Here is a 22,003-nt window from a genome sequence, read left to right on the forward strand (position 1 = left end):
AAGATGGTTGCAATTACAAATGCTTTGGTAGTGATACCTTCATTTATTTGCTTGCAATGAAAAAACGCAAAAGAGAATGGGGAATAAAATGAAATCACTATCATTTTACACAAAACTCCAAAAATGGGCCAGACAAAATTATTGGCACCCTTTGATATATCATGTGATGCTTCTCGAATTTGTGTAATTAACAACACTTGTTACTTAGCTGTGGCACATAACAGGTGGTGGCAATAATTAAATCACACTTGCAGCCAGTTAAAATGGATTAAAGTTGACTCAGCCTCCGTCCTGTGTCCTTGCGTGTACCACATTGAGTACGGAGAAAATTAAGAAGACCAAAGAATTGTCTGAGGATTACATGGGCAATCTCAAGGCTACAAGTCTCCAAAGTCCTGAATGTTCCTGTGTCTACCGAGCGCAGTGTCATCAATAAGTGTAAAGCCCATGGGACTGTGGCTTACATCCCTAGATATGGACGGAAAAGAAAAATTGACGAGAGATTTCAATGAAAGATTTTGCGGCTGGTGGATAAAGAACCTCGACTAATATCCAAAAAGTTCAAGCTGTCCTGCAGTCCGAGGGTACAACAGTGTCAACCCGTACTATCCGTCGGCGTCTGAATGAAAAGCGACTCTATGGTAGGATACCCAGGAAGACCGCACTTCTGACCCAGAGACAGAAAAAAGCCAGGGTGGAGTTTGCCGAAACTTATCTGAGAAAGCTAAAAATGTTTTGGAAGAATGTTCTTTGATCAGATGAGACAAAGGTAGAGCTTTTTGGGAAGAGGGATCAACATTGCTTTTACAGGGAAAAAAAAAACGAGGCCTTCAAAGAAAAGAATGTGGTCCCCACAGTCAAACAAGGCGGAGGCTCCCTGATGTTTTGGGGTTGCTTTGCTGCCTCTGGCACTGGACTGCTTGACTGTGTGCATGGCATTATGAAGTCTGAAGACTACCAACAAATTTTGTAGCATAATGTAGGGCCCAGTGTGAGAAAGCTGGGTCTCCCTCAGAGGCCATGGGTCTTCCAGCAGGACAATGACCCAAAATATACTTCAGAAAGCGCTAGAAAATGGTTTGAGAGAACGCACTGGCTACTTCTAAAGTGGCCAGCAATGAGTCCAGACCTTAATCCCATAGAACACCTGTGAAGAGATCAGAAAAATGGCAGTTTGGAGAAGGCACCCTTCAAATCTCAGAGACCTGGAGCAGTTGGCCAAAGAAGAATGGTCTAAAATTCCAGCAGAGCATTGTAAGAAACTCATTGACAGATACCGGAAGCGGTTGTTCACAGTTATTTTGTCTAAAGGCCGTGGGTGTCAATACTTTTGTCCGGCCCATTTTTCTGAGTTTTTCTTTTTTAAATGATAATGATTTAATTTTTTTTTCATTCTCTTTTGTGTTTTTTCATTGCAAGCAAAATTAATGAAGATATTACTACAAAAGCATTTGTAATTTCAATCATTTTCTGGGAGAAATTGAGCATTATCTGACAGAATTGCAGGGGTGCCAATACTTTTGGACAGCACTGTATACATAATAATACTTTTTAATATTAAGTAAGATTGGGTCAGTCTTGGACGATAGTAAGCAGGCCAGTGTTTCCATTTTTTCTTGTTTTGTTTTGTTTTGTTTTTTCCCCAAGCGGGAGCATCCATCATTCTAACAAATAAAACCTGCGTGCTGTGCTCAGTCTACAGAGATTGTGAAACCGATATCTTTCGGGAGCAGCAACAGAGTAGATGAATGAACGTCACTTGTCACTGGAGTGAAGTACGTGAAAATAACTTAATGATGGACGCTGATACAACGTACAACTACATTGAAAAAATGCCGTTAGTTATATGGATTTACAATCTGCCAGCTTGTTGTCTCCTGTCATCTTCCAAAATTACAACTGGGTGACGGCGTTTTAGGTGTTCATTCACGGCCGACGTGTTACCATGGTATGCAAGATTGGCATTACAGAGACTGCACACAGCAGTGTAACTTCCTTTGTTTTGTTGAAATAAGTCTCTGGTGCGCTTGTTTGGCTTTGTGCCGCTTTCCCCTCTTGCATCCCGAGCGTTCGCAATTCTCAAGTTATCAAGTATATATTTTATTTTTTTAAACCCTTCATTAACCGTCGACAGGATGGTGTGCTCGTCGACGCATTTACGTCATTGATGACTGGTCGGGACAGCTCTACAATTAAATCCTTTTCCATATGTGACGTGTTCTATTTAACTAGCTGCCGTGATGAAAACCAGGTAAAACTTAAAATTCTGCACCTCGCCTAGTATTCTACGGACTGTTTTGATGGGCATCTGTGGTAAATTCAGTGGTGTGGATTTGCGGGTTGCTGGGGGGACAATATAATGTATGATTGAAATTTTTGATTGCTTCTGTACAAATAATTGCCAACAAAGTAAATCTATTAAGAGCGAATTTGTCAGAATTTTGCCAAATGTGTCCACACAGAATATTCCATGCAGGACCAAAGGCTGCAAAAGCACACTTTTGCTCCCAGAGGCAACAGCAACGACAAGTCATCCTCTGGCCAAAGCAAACCGAAGAGCAAAGGTACTCCCATTTAAAAAACTTTTTTTTTTTTTTTTTTGCTTAAAGGGGCAATTTAGCTGCAGTTTAGTTGAACAACATTATGAGACCAAATTGCATTTCTTGAGGAGGATATGTGGGTAATATATCATTTTAGGCCATGGAAACCACCTTTTAAAGCAGTGCTATGATGACTACAACTAAAATGGAATGCAGCCTCTCAGAATGAAAATTTGGTGTCGGGGATCCCATTGTAAATTATAAAAATAGAAATCTATTCTTTTATCAGGTTGTCACAATCAGCCTTTATCAATTGTACAGGCAATTAACGCTGACTCTCTGACTTTCCTACGAGGCACTCGTGCTTTTCTCCCAGCGCGACATTGCTTTTACCTTTGAATATAAACAATCTGTCATCGATTCTCTTTTGTGTCTCTCCGGAGATCATCTCTCGCAAAGAAAAAAGTGTGAACTGCTTGTAACAATCAAATCTACACATTTTCTCTTTCCCTGTCTCTTCTTCCTGTGACTCTCACTGATAAAATCCAAAGAGCCATAGTGCTGCCGTCTATTGGTCATAGTTTATTTCAGTATTTCACACACATTTGCAAATTTCCGTTCATTATGCATCTGTGTTGTGGTGTACTTGTTATTTCCAGGATTAGCTCACCAGTGTGGCAGTAGGAGCAAGTCTGAGTTTTACTATACTTTAAATGGCAGCTCTGTTGACCCACCAGTGCAGTCCAAATCCAAAAGCACATGGTACATTGACGAAGGTAACATATGGCAATCCGTTAATTGTCAAACGTCTTGCTGGCAAGCTCCTGTTTCTGATCAAGCATCTCTTTGGCATTTTTCAGAAAGGTCCATGTAATACTCAATATTCTGGTCAGTTGGTAGTTAAATTATAAATTGATATTTTAGATCGGGGAAAAAAGTACAGGGATTATTTACTCAACTTCAAATCTGCATCGTATTGGTTGCTGTCCAGCTACGACGACGTGAACACCGATGCATACACGGAGCTCGAGGTAAGATTATATTTAGAAGAAAAGGAGGGAAGAAAAAAAGAACTTGCTGGAGTTCGTCGTGCATCCGTGGACGCTTGCTCATTGCTTGGAAGGTGTGAAAAACTTGAATTATTATTCAAGAATGTACCTGATTGACAGCCGAAGATTGGCTTCAGCTGACACGCACACTCAGGGCCTTTTAAGGGTTGTGAACTGCACAGTTACATGGTCCACAAAATGCCCAATCAGTCGCAGTAGCTTGCCACATAGACCTTCACTGATGCTGTCTTTCCCCCCTCTATCACCACTTATGATGTCATATCCCACTTGCATGGTGTGGCTGTTGTTGATGAAAAGGCTTTTATGAAGGCCCAGTGCTGCAAATTATTATTTGTTGGCCAAAGCACTTGTCAAAGTCTGATGTCAGGACTTCATAATGTGTTTTATATTTCTGTATTTCCACTGGTGTTGGGATTTTTTAAACATTATATTTAGTTGAGTTATTAACTTCTCTCCATTGTCTTTGTGTCGTGTTGTATTTTTCATTAATTACCTTCTCTCAATGTGGTCTTATTAGCATCTATTCTCACTTGGAATGTAGACGTCATATAGTGTAATAATGTGAATGTCAGCAGTGACTCACAAGTGGTGACCTGTGTGAGGTGTTGGCTTGAACCATGAATCACTGTTTAGCGACTCATCTGGCATGGTTTCATTTGCATGTCTGAACCTTGTAGGCAGAAGAGTGCTGCTATTTTTTCAAATCTGTTGTATACTAAGGGTTTCTGCGGGTCATTAAAAAGCTTTAAAAGTCATTGAATGGATTTGGTCAAAATTCATGCTTTAAAACGTATTAAACTAAATATTCAATGCAGTAAGAAATTATGAAAACTTGACGGTTAAAGAAACTTTTTATTTTTTACAGATTTTATAAGAGTTGTCCGATATTATCGGGTAGCCGATTATATCGGCCGAACCAGTCGTGTTAAAATGACATCTGATAATATTAACATCTGGTTTTCGTGATCGGTTTTGGGCCAATATGCATGTTGCCTTCAAAGTGAATGTAGAAACTGTCTGCCTTTGTTCAAGGGCTGGTCACAGCCTAGCACAGCTGTAATGCTTTTTGATCATTAGATGTCTCAAAACCAAGATGCTTGGTTTTTGCATTCATGGTGCAAAAATTAAATGAATAATAAATTATTGAAAAATAATGTAACATAGCTCCAATAACATACCTCATTCACTGTACTGAAGCCCTGTGCCTTTGTTGTTATTTTGAGCCAGAAGCACTGTGATCCAAAAAACTAATGTTTGCACTATTTTAGAGCTGAAACGAATACTCGAGCAACTCGAGTAACTTGAGTTTAAAAACTGATCCGAGTAATTTTATCCACCTCGAGTAATCGTTTATTTTGACAGCTCTAAGCATCACGTTTTGCTCGGACTACTTTTAATGCGGGACAACGCGCTAATGTCACGTGCGGAGAGGAAAAAAAAAAAAAAAAAAACTTACTGCAGCCGACAGCCGCTACAAACAACGCCGACGTTGCTAAATACTAGTCCACACGATGCTACGTTGGTAGCAGGTAGCGTCTGATGCATCTCATAGAGAATCCCGTGTATGTTGAACTAGATGCATAATGACAGCCTCGGCCGCGTCTGGGCAGCGTTAGTAAACAGCCGCCATCTTAAAGCAGTAGAGCGCTAAGCGCTAATAAAGAGCGCTAAGCGCTAATAAATAAGATTAACGTTACTGTCACTACTAGCTCACGTAACGTTAGCCATGCGGAGGGCTAGGTTTCTATTAATTATGACCACTGTCGATGCGTGGCTAACGTGTCTTACATACAGGCTTTAACATAACATAGCATTGTGGAGTGATTAGAGTGTAAAATAAAAACTTAATAATGCTAACTATCAATTTTAGCTCAGTAGTCATTCCTGGGTAATACACCAAGTAGCACTGGTCCCTAATGTGCTCCAATACAGCCTGTATCATACATTTATTTTGAACACTGCAAAAACTCAAAATCCTATCAGGACTTACAATTTAGACTAACTTAAAACTTAACTAGAACTTAAAAATGGCTTGACACAAATAGAAATTCAATTGAAACACGTGGGAAAAATCCTAACTTTTAAGTGATGTGTGTTATCAAGCGTAATGACATTTTTAGTTAAGATATATATATATATATATATATATATATTTTTTTTTTTTTTTTAAATAAGAACTCAAAGTGTTTTGAGTGAAAGCAGTGAATTAGTCTTTTTATTATTCTAGTTACATCTGAGATGCAATTGTTGGCTGTTTTCAACAATATACATTGAAAATAAAGACATTGATTGACTGAAAATGGTTCAAGATTAGATTAAATGTCTTGTTTTCTCATGTATATTTATAATTGCTCTTCACCTAAAAATATATTTGTTTTATCTGATTACTCGATAGAATTTTCAGTCGATTACTCGATTACTAAAATATTCGATAGCTGCAGCCCTACACTATTTTGATATCAACAATAAATACTAGAGGTGGGAATCTTGGGGCATCTAACACGATTCGATTACGATTACAATTCAGAGGATACGATTCCATTATAAATCGATTTTTACACACATTTTAATGTTTCGTACAGTAGTTCCAAAATTGTTAGTTCCAAAATTGTTAAAAAATCCTCCCAGGCTAAACCAAACTACTATTTCAGTATCAAGTTAACAGTTCAAAAAGGTAAATTAAATACTCAAGTCCCCATTCTGTATCAGAAGCTTTAAACTACATTCAATTAATTTAATGTTGTGAATCAACGGTTAAAATTGTTTCAAATTGCTCTCGTATTCCATAATTTCGCTTCTGTCTAGTTTTGACATGTGAAAGTTTTAAAACTGTTTCATCATTTAAAGATAGATTCAAGTCAATATTTTGCCCATCTAGGAGTATTTTAGATAAAAAGTTAATTAGGTTCGCTACAACAGAGCCTTCCAGAGAAGTCTACTGCTTGAAGATGGTGGCTGTTTACTAACGCCGGCAAGTTTGTCATTACGCTAGTTCTCTATTCATGTTCTGACGCCGCTGACGTCTGTCATTTCACATTTAGTTCTATACAGTCCCCGACCAAAGTCTTGTCGCTTATCCATTTTGTAGAAGCAATTGATAATAACTTTTAATTTTTCAATTGGTTACAGAAATGGCTCAAATGAAAGCTAAGATCCTCCCAAATGATGTTGAATGTACAAAAATATATTTGTTTCACTAAAAAAGATTTATCATTTAATGAAGACATAAAGGTCCAATTTTGGCAAGACAAAAGTTTTGTTGCCTGCAAAAAGTAGTGTGAAAATTGAAAAAAAAAAGTACTTCAAATACAAAAATATGTTGCATAACATAAGTGAATTAAGTAGTGGTGCTGTGAGATCCAAATTTAATATTTTGTATGACTTCCATGGGCTTGAAGGACTGCATCCATGCGGTTCGGCAAGGATTCATACAATTTATTGATGTAGTCATCATGAACATCACAGAAAGCAGTCTTGCGTGCCTCCCAGAGTTCATCAACATTCTTGGGTTTCTTCTTCCTTGCTTCCTCTTTCATCCTACCCCAGACATGCTCAATGATGTTCATGTCTGGTGACTGGGCTGGCCAGTCCTGGAGGATCTTGAGCTTCTTTGTCTTGAGGAACTTTGAGGTAGAGATTGAAGTATGCGATGGAGCACCATCCTGCTGCAGAATTTGTCCCGTGGTTAGGAATGTTAGAGGCGGCTAAGATTTGTTGATACTTCAGACTATTTATGTTGCCGCCACAGACAGACAGTAGTCGTGTTGTGGTGCACAAGTTCAGAAAAAATTATTAAAAACCTGACGAAGCTGGCTACTTCCTTGCTGATTTTAGCATTGGAAGTAGATACATATAAGACATGTTTTTTCAACTTTTATGTATATATAGATTTTTTAAACATGTTACTGTCCCACCGAATTTTTTTTTAAAAAACAAAAATAAAGTAGAAAAATGTGTACCTTTATTAAATGCTTCATTGGGTGAGTTCACTCAAATCCGCTCAAGCTGCTCACTTACACACAATGAGTTGCCACAGCCACAAGTTAAACGATGATTGATGCATGCGCCGCTTTGAAGTTTTGGCTTCCAAGTGTCTTTGGCAAGATCAAACTAGAACGTCTTTCAATCATCGTTTACTTTAATAAGCAACTCCAGTGCACTGCCTGACTATGAAAAGCGGCAGGAGCGAGTGTGAGAGACTATGTGATCGGATCGGGACAGCTCTATGAAATACTGCATTTATTTAATAATTTTTAATTGAAAAAAAATTTGCGATGGACTGAGGACACGTAGTTTGAAGCACGAAGTAGGGAGGTATCACTGTAGTTTGATATCTCTATATTCTCTACCTTTGGGGTTGTTCTGTTAAGGGTGGCCACAGCACATCATTATTTTCCATCAAAACCTATTTTCTGCATTCTATCAACATTCTCTCTGGACCTGTCCAAGCCATCGAACTCTGTTAACTCTGTCCCCAAAACATTTAACCTCAGTTGTCCCTTTGATGAATGTCGTTTCTTGTCCAACCTTGTCACGCCTGAAAAAACCACGCTTGATAATATACCTTACCCTATTATTTCCAGACATTATTAAAAATAAAATATGCCTGAAACCTGTCTAGCGTATGAGTAAATCTAAGATGAACTCTACTTGAACTTTCCTGTGACTCACTCGTCAAAATGGCAAATTTAAAGAAAAAAAGTCTTCATTCAAACACGGTGACAGGGTCCTCCTCCAGAAAGAGAATCAGCTCATCAGTCATTTCATTCATTTGTGTTTCATTCGTTTATTTGTTTTCAATTATAAACTTTGAAAACAGTGCTGAAAGAAATGCTCACTAGTACATTACATGTCTTCCTTTTTTTCCTTCAGTTGGGGAAGACCCAGCAAAGTCTCTTACTGAAACACCCCCTGACTTCAACGATTCCCCCCCGCCCGCTAGGGTTCCGCCGGCTGCCTCGTTAGCCAGTGACAACAAGTTCCATTCGCTACCCTTCAGCCTGAACCGCAAGAGCGGGCCCATGGACAACATGAGTCACGGGCCACTTTCTCTATCCGTCCAGTCGGTAATGGGGGAGCAGGCCGAGGTACCGTCACCCACCACCCCCTCCTCGCCACGGCCTGCAACACCTACCAGAGGGCAACCCGGTCTGGAGGTGGGCTCCCTGGTGGAAGTGAAGGAAAACCCCCCTCTGTGTGGAGTTATCCGCTGGGTGGGTCTTCCTCCAGGCTTGCTGGAACCGTTGGCTGGGCTGGAGCTGGTGAGAATGTGTTTAATATACAAAACCTCCTCAGATTATGCTTTCATTGTTAAAAATTCAGTCGAATGTTAAGTCACTACTCGCCAATCTGACCTTTCAAAAGCTCTCACAGGTTACGACATGCCTGTGTCTAAACAACCATCCTTTAACTCTAGAAAAGTAAATGCCTGTTAATCATCTTCCCAAACTCTTGTTCAAAGCCTACAAGTTTCGCACCCCCTGGATAGCTTGTTGTCAGGTGCTAGTACTCATCAGTGTATTTTATTTATTTTTTATTCGTTAACATTATATTTCAGGAAGAGGAGTGCCCTGGTTGCACTGATGGCACCTTCAAAGGTACGCGCTACTTCAATTGCCCCCCTAAGAAGGCCCTCTTTGTGAAGCTCAAGTGCTGCCGGCCAGACTCCCGGTTCCCGTCGCTGCATCACTCCGCAAACCCCATCGAACGCTGCAACTCTATCGGTGAGTTGTTCATCCATCGATTTGAGATGCCATAAAACAAGACCAAAACGTTTGGCAGATGAGACCGTGTCAAGAGCAGGACAATAACAATATATATTATTTTTTATTTTTTGAAATTTTAAAGGGATTCATGGTTAGAAAGACTTGTAGTTCTTAAAAGATAAAACGTTATGAGTTAAAATAATTTAATATTGAAACCCCTCTTCATGTTTTGTTTTCATACAATTTGTAAAATTATTTTAACTATGGTAGTAGGTTGCCATTGTTGTTGATGTCGCAGGGCGGTGACGTCACATGATTACGCTGCCGGGCTTCCAGAGTATTACTCTAGCGACATAAACACGTTATCTGTTCAACCCTTTCAACTTCAACACGAGAGGAACATTAATGAGCATGACAGCACTGTGGATATTTCACAAAATGAGCAGCAAAAGCAAAATGAATAGGAAAGACGTGATGACATGAGACGAGAGTAGAAAAAAAAACGGTGTTCTGCCAAAATGTGCTACACCGGCGAAACGTGCTCCAAGAGGCGAATTTGACACCCGAAATACTACCGTGTGCTTTCAGCTTGTTTTGTTTAGATGCATACAAACAGAACATACTAAAAAAGCTTTAAGAAAATACTTGGTCAAAGTAATATCAAATAAGGGTGGTTTAAATACAGTGGGGCAAATAAGTATTTAGTCAACCACTAATTGTGCAAGTTCTCCCTCTTGAAAATATTAGAGAGGCCTGTAATTGTCATCATGGGTAAACCTCAACCATGAGAGACAGAATGTGAAAAAAAAAACCAGAAAAGCACATAGTTTGATTTTAAAGAATTTATTTGCAAATCATGGTGGAAAATAAGTATTTGGTCAATACCAAAAGTTCATCTCAATACTTTGTTATGTGCCAGTCTGGAGGTGGGCTCCCTGGTGGAAGTGAAGGAGAACCCTCCTCTGTGTGGTGTTACCATTTTGACGCCACGGGGTGAGGAGGGAGTTGAAAGTCCGTGTTGCCCAATGACAGCCCCAAAACATTACTGCTCTAGAGGAGATCTGCATGGAGGAATGGGCCAAAATACCAACAACAGTGTGTGAAAAGCTTGTGAAGAGTTACAGAAAACGTTTGGTCTCTGTTATTGCCAACAAAGGGTACATAACAACGTATTGAGATGAACTTTTGGTATTGACCAAATACTTATTTTCCACCATGATTTGCAAATAAATTCTTTAAAAATGAAACAATGTGATTTTCTGTTTTTTTTTCTCCACGTTCTGTCTCTCATGGTTGAGGTTTAACCATGTTGACAATTACAGGCCTCTCTAATATTTTCAAGTGGGAGAACTTGCACATTTAGTGGTGGACTAAATACTTATTTGCCCCACTGTATGTTACGTGACTAATGTGGTCAACAGATCAACAATCTTCTTTAAAGCTACCACAAAAAACCACAGTGCTTAAAAGTATGAGAGGGAAACACGTGCTAAAAGCAACACAAACACAAATAGTAAGTACTCACTGCTTTTAACTGATGAGCGCATGTGTTAGACGTCTCGCCGTGTTGAAGGAATTGCAGTAACCTGGTAGTATTCGTCAGGTGACAGTGAAAATCTACGTCATCACCCTGAGCGTTCATTATGCGTTTAAATCTTGCTCTCCGTAGGTCAAAACTTGTACCAAATATTATAGTTTTTTTAATCAATGGCAATATTTTATGTGTTTCTAATACCATATTTTAGTAAAAGAGAACATTTGTGGCTTATTAGAGCCCACAAGCCTTTAAAGTCCGAGGTTCCCTTTAAGATAGCAGTCATTTACTGTATAAGTGTGCTAATTTTCTGCTTGGGGAGGAAAACCCTTTAACATTTTTATTTGCCTTTTCCCCCTTGCTATTGTGCCACCAAGAAACGAATGAGTCCCATGGACAATTAAAAATGCTTTTCCTCTACACAGTAAGTACAGTTGGGTTCGGATCACGTAAATCCTGATTAGGCAGCACAATGGCGATGGCGGCGCTAGCTATGTAAACAGTGTGAAAAACCGGCATATTACCTACACTAGTGATTCCTAAAAGGGGTGCTTTACACATTAGTGAATCCATACCTGATTGATTCAACATTTTCCATAGGTGGAAGCTATACTAACAGTCTACATTTAATCTTATGTACAAATTGTGGTGGTCTTTGGATGCCACTTTTCAAGATTAAGAAAGGCAATAGACAACACCTTGTATGAATGACCTTCATGTGTATGGAGGACCAGGAGTTCAAAAATTAAATAAATAAATTAGGGCTGTCCCAAACAACTAATTTTCTCCCGATTAGTCAGCCGACTATTTTTACGATTAGTCGACTAATCTTATAATAATTTATTTATTTATTTTTTTAAAACTAATTTAGCAATGACATTTTTTTTACGCTTGTCAATTCACAAAAACATTTTGGAACACTTAAATTCTTGATTAAAGTACAAATAAACAGATAAATAACAATTATAAATCACAAATGAACAATGAGTTCAAATGCTGATAGAATTAACTTGTGCAAAAGAATGGAATGTAAACAGATTCAGAACACTGACTTCACATTTCCGAAATGATTCAAAACAATTCTTTAAAAAATACCTAGCATTAATATTATAGTATACTGTAGTACTATATATAATAGTATTATAATAATTATTCATTGCCAATCAGAATTTTCATAAAGGGTGTCATTTTAAAGGTATTCTTGGTGTAGAATCTGAAGTATGTGGGATTAACGCCAGAAATCGTTATTTACGTATATGACGAACATTACATGCTTTTATTTTGAAATGCTCACCGGAAGTACGTTCGCTAAACCGCTAATTTAAACTTTACACTCCGCAAAAAAGCACTTTTTGTCATTGCATTTGTTGTCAGTAATAGATTTTTTTTCCTTTTGCAAATGCTGTTAACCAGCGATTTTTCATGTTTGAAGTGTCACCTTTTAACTGCAAGTTTTGGAGAAGGCTGCCTGTTTTATAGCCGGCTAAAGTAGGTCGTCTTTTTTCCCCATTCACCTCAAAGTAGCAATGCTAACGTACAGTGGGGAGAACAAGTATTTGATACACTGCCAATGGGAAAACCCATTGGCAGTGTATCAAATACTTGTTCTCCCCACTGTATATAGTGTTTAACATAGATGTGTTTTCTTATTTTGTATATCTGAACTTTAATACGACAGCGTGTTGATGAGAGAGAACCATCAGCACGCACGCACAAATGTACGCGCGCGCAGCTATACAACGCAACCGTGAAAATGACCGCCCTCATTTTTATTTACCATGCGATAAATGGACTTATTGCATATCGCGTCAGACTTAGCAACTTCAATAGAACATGTCATTAGTTAGTTCGACGGACTAACAATGTCCTGTCATTATCATTCACGGCCGACGTGCAGCCAAGCTTGGCATTAGTGTTGTATCGGTCGCGAATGATTCGTTCTTTTTGAACGAATTGTTTGGGTGAACGAGACCGAACTAATCACCATCTGCACTGATTCGTTCTATGAAGTTGGTGCTTGTTCACTGCGTGGGAGGGCGTTGAGCAAGCGACAGCGTCTTCTGACATCGCACACGACCAACCAGACGCCAGCCTCATCGCGGGCAGGGGAGGGACCGGAAACAGAATCAGGGCGTATGTCACTCACTTCCACGTGTGGCCAATAAGCAGCCAGCGTGCAGGCAAGGGGGCAAGACTGAGTTTTGTCACTTCCCGTTCAGTGACTCGGTCCTCCGGTTCCTGACCTAGCTTGCTGCTAACGTGACTTTCCAGTAATGACTATGCGGTGAACGAATCAAAAAATGAAAGGAAAGGACTTTGTCACATATTTGTTAACGTGGAGCCTATCAAATGCAGCTCAAAAAGACAAAAACACCACACAAATCTAGCGAGCATGGTTTAGTGTACTACTTTTCTCAACAGACTCGGGACTACCTATTACGACATACTATCAAATTTACAGTAATTTAAAACACGGGTAGCTACGAGGCAAGCAAAAGTTGAGCTGCGGTCGCGTGACAGCAATGAAGGGGGCAAAGAACTGTCACTATATGGAGGCTTCATGGCAGCGATATTTACCTCATACAGTATGTGCACAGAAAAATAGAATAGTATGATCACCATAATACTGATTTGCAATGAAACGGTATATACATGTCCATTTTTTCCAAGTGTTTTATGTTTTTTTTTCCCGTGTCAGGTGTTGGTTGGTTTGACAAATTATGTCAATCCGTCCATCATGTGCTACTCAAGCGCCCCACAACAACGCACATGGACACGGGAGATGTCGCAATATGTCTACATTTTTCTTAACAGACTAATGAGAGTAGAAAGGCGATATCGTAAAGAGCAAACAATTATTTCTCGTCAGCATTTGACGATCTGAGATGCGGGGACGACAGGGGAGCTGACCGGATTATTTTATTTATTAATACCAGTGCAAAACGTCAATACGATCACCATAATACTGATTTGCAATGAAACTGTATATACATGTCATTTTTTTCCGAGTGTTTTATTTTTTTTCCCGTGTCAGGTGTTGGTTGGTTTGACAAATTATGTCAATCCGTCCATCATGCACTACTCAAGCGCCCCAAAACAACGCACGCGGACACGGGAGATGTCGCAATATGTCTACATTTTTCTTAACAGACTAATAAGGGTAGAAAGGCGACAGTTCAGTTATACTGCGAAGCGGTCTTTGGTGATTCGTTCGGCAACGTCACTTCCCGTTCAGTAACCGAACGATTCATTTGGACGGGGAGGGAGATGAGGGGGGCGAACGATTCGTTGAACGATTCGTTTGAACGAATCTTTTTACTGAACGATCCGGAATGGATTCGTTTACTCAAGTGAATGACAGATCCCGTCACTACTTGGCATTGAAGAGACAGGAAACAACAGTGTACCTACACTCCTTTGTTTCTTTAAATAAAATATAGAATAAATAAATATAATAAGTCAATGTTTTGGACTCTGGTGCGCTTTTTAGGCTTTGTGCCGCTTTCCCCGCTTGCATACCAAGCGTGCGACATTCTGAACTTTCCACGCATATATTTTTTTAACCCTTCATTAGCCGTCGACGGGATGTTGTGCTCGTCGACGGATTTACGTCATCGATGACGTCGACCATGTCGACTAGTCGGGACAGCTCTAAAATAAATGCACAATTAAATAAATTATTAAAAGTGTCCTTAAAATGCTTGTTGCAATATTTATTTATTTAAATAATATGTATTTATGTATTTCAATATTTATTTATTTCAATTTATATTTAATTATTTCAACATTTCTTTCTCTTTTTAGTTTTTTATTTCAACATTTGTATATTTATTTATTCCAATATATATGTATTCATTTCAACATTTATTTCATTTTTTAAAATTTATTTCATTATTTAATCTGCTTTTTATTTATTTCATTCTTGCACTCTTGTTCCCCTTGTACCGCATGAAATAATTTTATGTGTCATTGGCTCGTCAAACTCTTTGGGTGGGCGTGAATTAGGCAGGGTTTGAGTTGAGTGGTCAAGCTACATGGCTCTGGAGTCAAGCTAGTGCTCTTTCCTTCCCAGCGTGGCAGCGATTGCTAAGGTTGTAAGCCACGTGCTCAGGGTCCGAGTTTCCTGCGTCAACGTGTTCTACGACATGTCCGTTATTAAATCCCGAATTGAAAATATTGAAATGAATAAATATAAAGTGAAATATATAAATAAAATTTGAAATGTACAAATACATATTGAAATAAATAAATAAATATTGTAATATATATTGAAATAAATACATATTTAAATAGAAGCATTGTAATGACACATTTAATAATTTATTTAACTGTGTATTTATTTAATTTTTGCACTCCAGGTCTTCCATACATATGATAGGCGGTTGCACAAAGTATTTTAAGTATGCAAATCGCCCCCTTCTTATTACTATGATTAAGGAGAAAATAGTGTTGAAACCCAAACAAATTAGACCACTTACAAGCGCACCCATTGTGTGACCAGCGTGACGTCAGTCATGCCACATGCAGAGAGTGTTTATGTGTTTTCTCCATTCTACAACTAAGACTCAGACGAACACTGCTTCGCCTTTGGAGTCCAATAAAGCTTGTTTCTCCAATAGCCGCGCACACTACAGTCAGCAGACAATGTGCCGAGTAGGTGGGGCAATCTGAGACACATTTCATGTAAAAAAAAAAAAAAAAAAAAAAAAAAAAGTAGAGTTTTAAAATGTCTGACACATCAGAAATATGAATTTTTTTCTTTTCACTTCATTAAAAAAGACTATTCCCGCTGGGATACACATCATTCAGGTGGTTTCTATCCCCTTTAACTTGTTCATGCAGCAAGGTATGAGTGTGTTATGTGTGAAATCAGTGTGTTATGTGTTACACGAAAGCTCAGTTACTTCCATATTTGTTTTTTTTCGTGGCCAAGAAAGTTTTTCATTCAAACATACTTTGTAAATGTGTCTTATTCCTGAATTAACATAGTTCAGTGTAAAAAAAAAAAACCCAAAAAACACGTACCATTTATGTATTAGACTGGCAGAGAAATCGCAGTAAAATGGAGTAAGTGCGACATTAATACTGTATATATTGATGTTAGTGAAACCTCTCTTCATGCAGCTTTCGGGGGTTACTTAAGCGAAATCGTACATGAGAATACCCCGCCTCGTAGTGAGACAGATGGCCTAGACGTCATGGTCGGCAAGAAGAAAGGCATCCAGGGCCACTACAACTCCTGCTACTTGGATTCAACCCTCTTCTGGTCAGCACTCTTTTTTTTTTTTTTTTTTTTTTTTTTAATATTACACAAACTCTTCCTTTATCCTTGTATTTACAGTGGGGCAAATAAGCATTTAATTAACCACTAATTGTGCAAGTTCTCCTACTTGAAAAGATTAGAGAGGCCTGTAACTGTCAACATGGGTAAACCTCAACCATGAGAGATAGAATGTGGAAAAAGAAACAGAAAATCACATTGTTTGATTTTTAAAGAATTTATTTCCAAATTAGAGTGGAAAATAAGTATTTGGTCACTTACAAATGGTTTTGGTAAGTGGTGTTGTACTTATATGGTGCTTTTCCGCCTTTCAAGGCGCTCAATGCGCTTTACAATACATCGCCATCTACCTACTGGTGACTCAGCACCAGGAGCAATGTGGGGTTCAGTATCTTGGTCAAGGATACTTAGGCGAGTTCATCAGGGCAGAGACTTGAACCCACAACCTCTGGGTTGGGGGACGACTACTCTACCATTGAGCCACGCCACCCCCAACAAACAAGCAAGATTTCTGGCTGTCAAAGAGGTCTAACTTCTTCTAACGAGGTCTAACGAGGCTCCACTCGTTACCTGTATTAAAGGCACCTGTTTTAACTCATTATCAATATAAAAGACACCTTTCCACAACCACAGTCAGTCACACTACAAACTCCACTATGGCCAAGACCAAAGAGCTGTCGAAGGACACCAGAGACAAAATTGTAGACCTGCACCAGGCTGGGAAGACTGAATCTGCAATAGGTAAAACGCTTGGTGTAAAGAAATCAACTGTGGGAGCAATTATTAGAAAATGGACGATATACAAGACCACTGATAATCTCCCTCGATCTGGGGCTCCATGCAAGATCTCACCCCGTGGCGTCAAAATGATAACAAGAACGGTGAGCAAAAATCGCAGAACCACACGGGGGGACTTAATGAATGACCTACAGAGAGCTGGGACCACAGTAACAAAAGCTACTATCAGTAATACAATGCGCTGCCAGGGACTCAAATCCTGCACTGCCAAACGTGTCCCCCTGCTGAAGCCAGTACACGTCCAGGCCCGTCTGCGGTCCGCTAGAGAGCATTTGGATGATCCAGAAGATGACTGGGAAAATGTGTCATGGTTAGATAAAACCAAAATAGAACTTCTTGGTAGAAACTAGAGCTGGGAATCTTTGGGCACCTAACGATTCGATTACGACTACGATTCAGAGGCGCCGATTCGATTATAAAACGATTATTGATGCACCCCACTCCTTTTATTTATTTATTTTTTATTATTTTTTTATTTTTTAATTTGTTTTGTACATTAGTGATGTTTAGCTACTCTCGCTCGGTCCCTAATTGCGTACCGAAGACCGCGCGGCGCGCTGAGTGTGTCGTACTTCTGCTTTACGTGGCATATTTCAATAATCGGAATTTGGATGTTTGTGAATCGTTCTCGAATCTTCCACGGCCGAATCGCGAATAATCTAAGAATCGGAAATTTTGCACACCTCTAGTAGAAACACAGGTTCTCATATTTGGAGGAGAAAGAATACTGAATTGCATCCGAGGAACACCATACAAACTATGAAGCATGGGTGTGGAAACATCATGCTTTGGGGCTGTTTTTCTGCAAAAGGACCAGGACGACTGATCTGTGTAAAGGAAAGAATGAATGGGGCCATGTATCGAGAGATTTTGAGTGAAAATGGCCTTCCATCAGCAAGGGCATTGAAGATGAGAAGTGGCTGGGTCTTTCAGCATGACAATGATTCCAAACACACAGCCAGGGCACCAAAGGAGTGGCTTCGTAAGAAGCATTTCAAGGTCCTGGAGTGGCCTAGCCAGTCTCCAGATCTCAACCCCATAGAAAATCTGTGGAGGGAGTTGAAAGTCCGTGTTGCCCAAAGACAGCCCCAAAACATCGCTGCTCTAGAGGAGATCTGCATGGAGGAATGGGCCAAAATACCAGCAACAGTGTGTGAAAAGCTTGTGAAGAGTTACAGAAAACGCCTCCGTTTTTGCCAACAAAGCGTACATAACAAAGTATTGAGATGAACTTTTGGTATTGACCAAATACTTATTTTCCATGATTTGCAAATAAATTCTTTAAAAATCCAACAATGTGATTTTCTTTTTTTTTTCCACATTCTGTCTCTCATGGTTGAGGTTTACCCATGTTGACAGTTGCAGGCCTCTCTAATATTTTCAAGTGGGAGAACTTAGTGGTTGACTAAATACTTATTTGCCCCACTGTATGTTAAGTCGAATGGAGTTTGGGCACTTCCTTGTTTAACATTAATGCCCTAAGGCAGAGCCTTATTAGTAAATTGTTTTGACTTTGGCTGTTTCACCGCCAAAGGGCGTTCGAACCAAGCCACAGGCAACCTTATGTTTAACTTTTTATAACTACTATGCAGAAATAATACCAAACTTGTATTAAATCCTGACTGCATATGTATTATGTCAGTGGAGGATGTATTGATTGTTTCCTACTGTTCAAACATTGGCTGCCAATAATATTTTTCCTACCTCAACATTTGGTTATTTTCAAAAATTTGCACATGCTTGCATGGCTTCGCTAGTGATACATCACTTTGCTTTGTTTTGCAGTCTCTTTTCCTTCAGCTCTGTACTGGACACAGTTCTGCTTAGGCCACGCTCCAAGACGGACGTGGAGTATTACAGAGAAACCCAAGAGCTATTACGCACTGAAATAGTCAACCCCCTGCGCATGTGAGTATGATAGGCAATGGATTCTTTTTGTCTTATTATTGTGAGCTCAAACTATCAAAAGCAAGCACTGTAAAGACAATTGAAACCTCTTAACAGTTCCTCGATGCTTATTATTCTCACTCAGACATGGGTATGTGTGTGCCACCAAAGTTATGAAACTCAGGAGGATCCTGGAGAAAGTCGAAGCTGCGAGTGGTTTCACTTCTGAAGAAAAAGGTAAGAACTTAACAAATTTAAAAAATGTTTAAAAAAAAAGTCATTGATTTACTTCTTGTGCCGCAGATCCTGAAGAGTTCCTCAACATATTGTTCCATCATATACTGCGGGTGGACCCTTTGCTCAAACTAAGGTAGGGGACACTAAGCTTTAGGTCCACCTAGTGGCGCAAAGACTGTTTTACATTTTAGTTGGACAGCTAAATTCAAGTTCTCAGCAGAAGTTGCAATAACTACTGTGGTTTTGTTACTATGAAACTAAGCTTGAATGAGAGGTTTTAATGTGTGATGTAATACATCTATTGGATTGTGTGATGAAGTTGAGATATTTAACATAAATTGTAGATGCAATACAATTTGGAACACAATTAAACCGAAAAGAAAAAAGTAGTTTTATCAATTTGATTGTGCAGGTCGGCGGGACAGAAGGTGCAGGACTGCTATTTTTACCAGATATTCATGGACAAAAAAGATAAGGTCGGAGTTCCCACCATCCAGCAGCTCCTGGAGTGGTCTTTCATCAACAGCGACCTCAAGTTTGCAGAGGTCAGTCTTCCAAAAGTTTTGGCTGAATCGCTGCAGCATTACACAACCCATTTAGACTTGTGTAACTATCTTTGGTTGAGTGGGAAGAAACCCCAGGCGAAGAACAGTGCAACAAATTCGGTTTATTACATCACTACCACCAACGACAATAGGTAACCTTAGTGCACATAATTTAGCACATGCTCACAACTCAACTGCTGTTGTTTAATTTTATTAGACTGTCTCTACATGCTCACAACTCAACTGCTGTTGTTTAATTTTATTAGACTGTCTCTCCATCTTAAAGATGATCGCAATTATAGTAATTTTCGGACTATAAAAGGCAAATCTGAATTAATTTAAACAAAGAAAAAAAGATTCAAAATGAGGAAAAAATAAGGCCAGCCTGTCAGATCTAGATCTCAGACGCTGTAGGCATGTCTGCTTACTGTGCTCAAAACTTGCCCCACTCTAGTGCCAAATGTCAAATTGTTTCTGCATAGCTTATTACAACGTGGATTTGGGATGTTCTGATCGTATATTTTTGCACATGAGTCCGAGTGACCTGATTTTGAGAATCTGTCGATACAAAATCCAGATCTGATACCAAAAAAAAGTGGTAATACCATTGTATGTCTAGATTATTTTGTTACTTTGTAGCCCTTAAAAAAAAAAAAAAAAAAAAAAAAATATATATATATATATATATATATATATATATATATATATATATAACATATATATATACATACACATACATACAGTGGTACCTTGACATTCGATCGCTTCGACACATGATGTTTTCAACATCCGACGTAAAATTGGACTCGCCATTTGTTTCTACATCCGACGACATGCTTGAAATACGATGATTTATGACAGCGCCGCCGCTTCTTTGTTTTGTCGCAAGACAGATGCACAGCGGATTTTTGATGTGAGAGGAATCAAAACTGGTTTCAAGAAGGTTAGTGCATGTGGTGAAAAAAGAAAAAAACGTGACGCTTCCCACTGAAATGAAGATGGAAACGAGAGAAAAATATGAGCGTGGTATGCGCATCCGTAAACTGGGTCGAAGATACAGTCGTAAATTGTCTACGATCTCGACGATCCTCTTCTGTTAACGTCGCCAAAGAAATCGCAGGCTTCGTCAAGTTTTTAATCATTTATTTCAGAATAATAATTGTACTACACAAAACGCCAACTGTCCGCCACAGTTGACGCCAACAACAAAACATTAAAAGAGAAAGTAAAATTGCTACTGTACCTTTCTCACTCTGTCACGTCAGCCCCGCGGTGCGTTCAGGTAGAGTACGCAAAACATGTCCGTCACATTAGAACCCCGATTCGTTACATTATTACAGGAAGTGTTATTATTATTATTATTATTATATTATTCATATTTTTATTTATAATGTATTTATTTTTCTATGTGTAATTGCTAAGGGTGTCAACAATAGTTGGTGCGGCGATGCATCCCGATGCGGGGCATGGACGATTCGATTCGATGCGGGCAACAAGCCTAATCGATTCAGCGCATTTTAAAATATATAAGTACGTTCAAAAATCTTCCCTGCGCAATTCTGGTAATGAAACGGATTTGGTTTCCCCATTTGTATTATTATTCTCATGTTTCATTATTTACAAACCGCAGAACTCTGGTCAAGTTTCCCACCAACCTTGTAGAAGCCAAAATGTCTCCAGATGTCTGCTTTCAATGTGTTAGGTGCATCAATAATCTTTCTCGCTTCCTCTTTCTCCACTTCAGCTACTGTTATGTTATGTCCTATCTCTCTGCTCTCTCGATTAGAGCTTAGTTCGGGCCTAAAAATCCAGCCCGACTCGACCCGGCCCGCGTGTATTAAAGGCCGAGAGCCCGAAATTTTACGTTTTATTTGTAGGCTCGAGCCCGAAACCCCCCCGAAAATGTACGTTTCATTTGTAGGCCCGAGCCAGTTTTATTTGTAAGGACTCAGCAGGAGGAGCAAATGCTGGGATGCAATGCGTGGTTGCGTTTTGTGTGATCACAATTGGGACGATGCCTATGTGCATAATGATAAATTAAAACCTGTCTTTTGTAACAAAATCTCCCAGTTAAACAAGACTGTAAGATGCATATTCAATAAACATTTATATATTTTATATTTATGTGTCCGTTCTATCAGGTGGATAGTTCATGCGTCATTTCCTCGGCAAAATGCAATAGACATTTATTTTAATTTCTTCGAGTTGGCAGAAAAAAAGTTTTCTTAATGTTTAAATAGTCTCCATATTTTTATGATCATTATAAATGAATTTACACAACGAAATAACGCTGGAAATGTATGTTAAATATATTTCTGTTTGGGATATTGTGCTCACATGCATGGACGCACCTCTCTGACAAGGAGAGGAACAGCTGCATATGCAAAAATAAACCAAAAAACTTTT

The 22,003-nt window shown here is 39.1% G+C and overlaps 1 protein-coding gene across 2 annotated transcripts in view; it reads left to right on the forward strand.

Annotated features, from left to right (window-relative positions):
- cyld (cylindromatosis (turban tumor syndrome)) overlaps positions 1-22,003 on the forward strand; it is a 54,984-nt gene that overhangs the window by 21,581 nt on the left and 11,400 nt on the right. The window contains exons 5-13 of one of the 2 annotated variants that reach the window (XM_057834297.1): positions 2,463-2,564; positions 3,200-3,316; positions 8,483-8,871; positions 9,168-9,333; positions 15,974-16,115; positions 18,714-18,836; positions 18,961-19,052; positions 19,119-19,185; positions 19,465-19,597. In XM_057834297.1, the coding sequence (XP_057690280.1) occupies positions 2,463-2,564; positions 3,200-3,316; positions 8,483-8,871; positions 9,168-9,333; positions 15,974-16,115; positions 18,714-18,836; positions 18,961-19,052; positions 19,119-19,185; positions 19,465-19,597 (1,331 nt within the window). The remainder of the gene's footprint in view (positions 1-2,462; positions 2,565-3,199; positions 3,317-8,482; positions 8,872-9,167; positions 9,334-15,973; positions 16,116-18,713; positions 18,837-18,960; positions 19,053-19,118; positions 19,186-19,464; positions 19,598-22,003) is intronic. The other variant, XM_057834303.1, reaches the window with a different exon arrangement.

The sequence above is a fragment of the Corythoichthys intestinalis genome, chromosome 1 (genome assembly GCF_030265065.1).
Source record: "Corythoichthys intestinalis isolate RoL2023-P3 chromosome 1, ASM3026506v1, whole genome shotgun sequence".
NCBI classification, from domain to species: Eukaryota; Metazoa; Chordata; class Actinopteri; order Syngnathiformes; family Syngnathidae; genus Corythoichthys; species Corythoichthys intestinalis.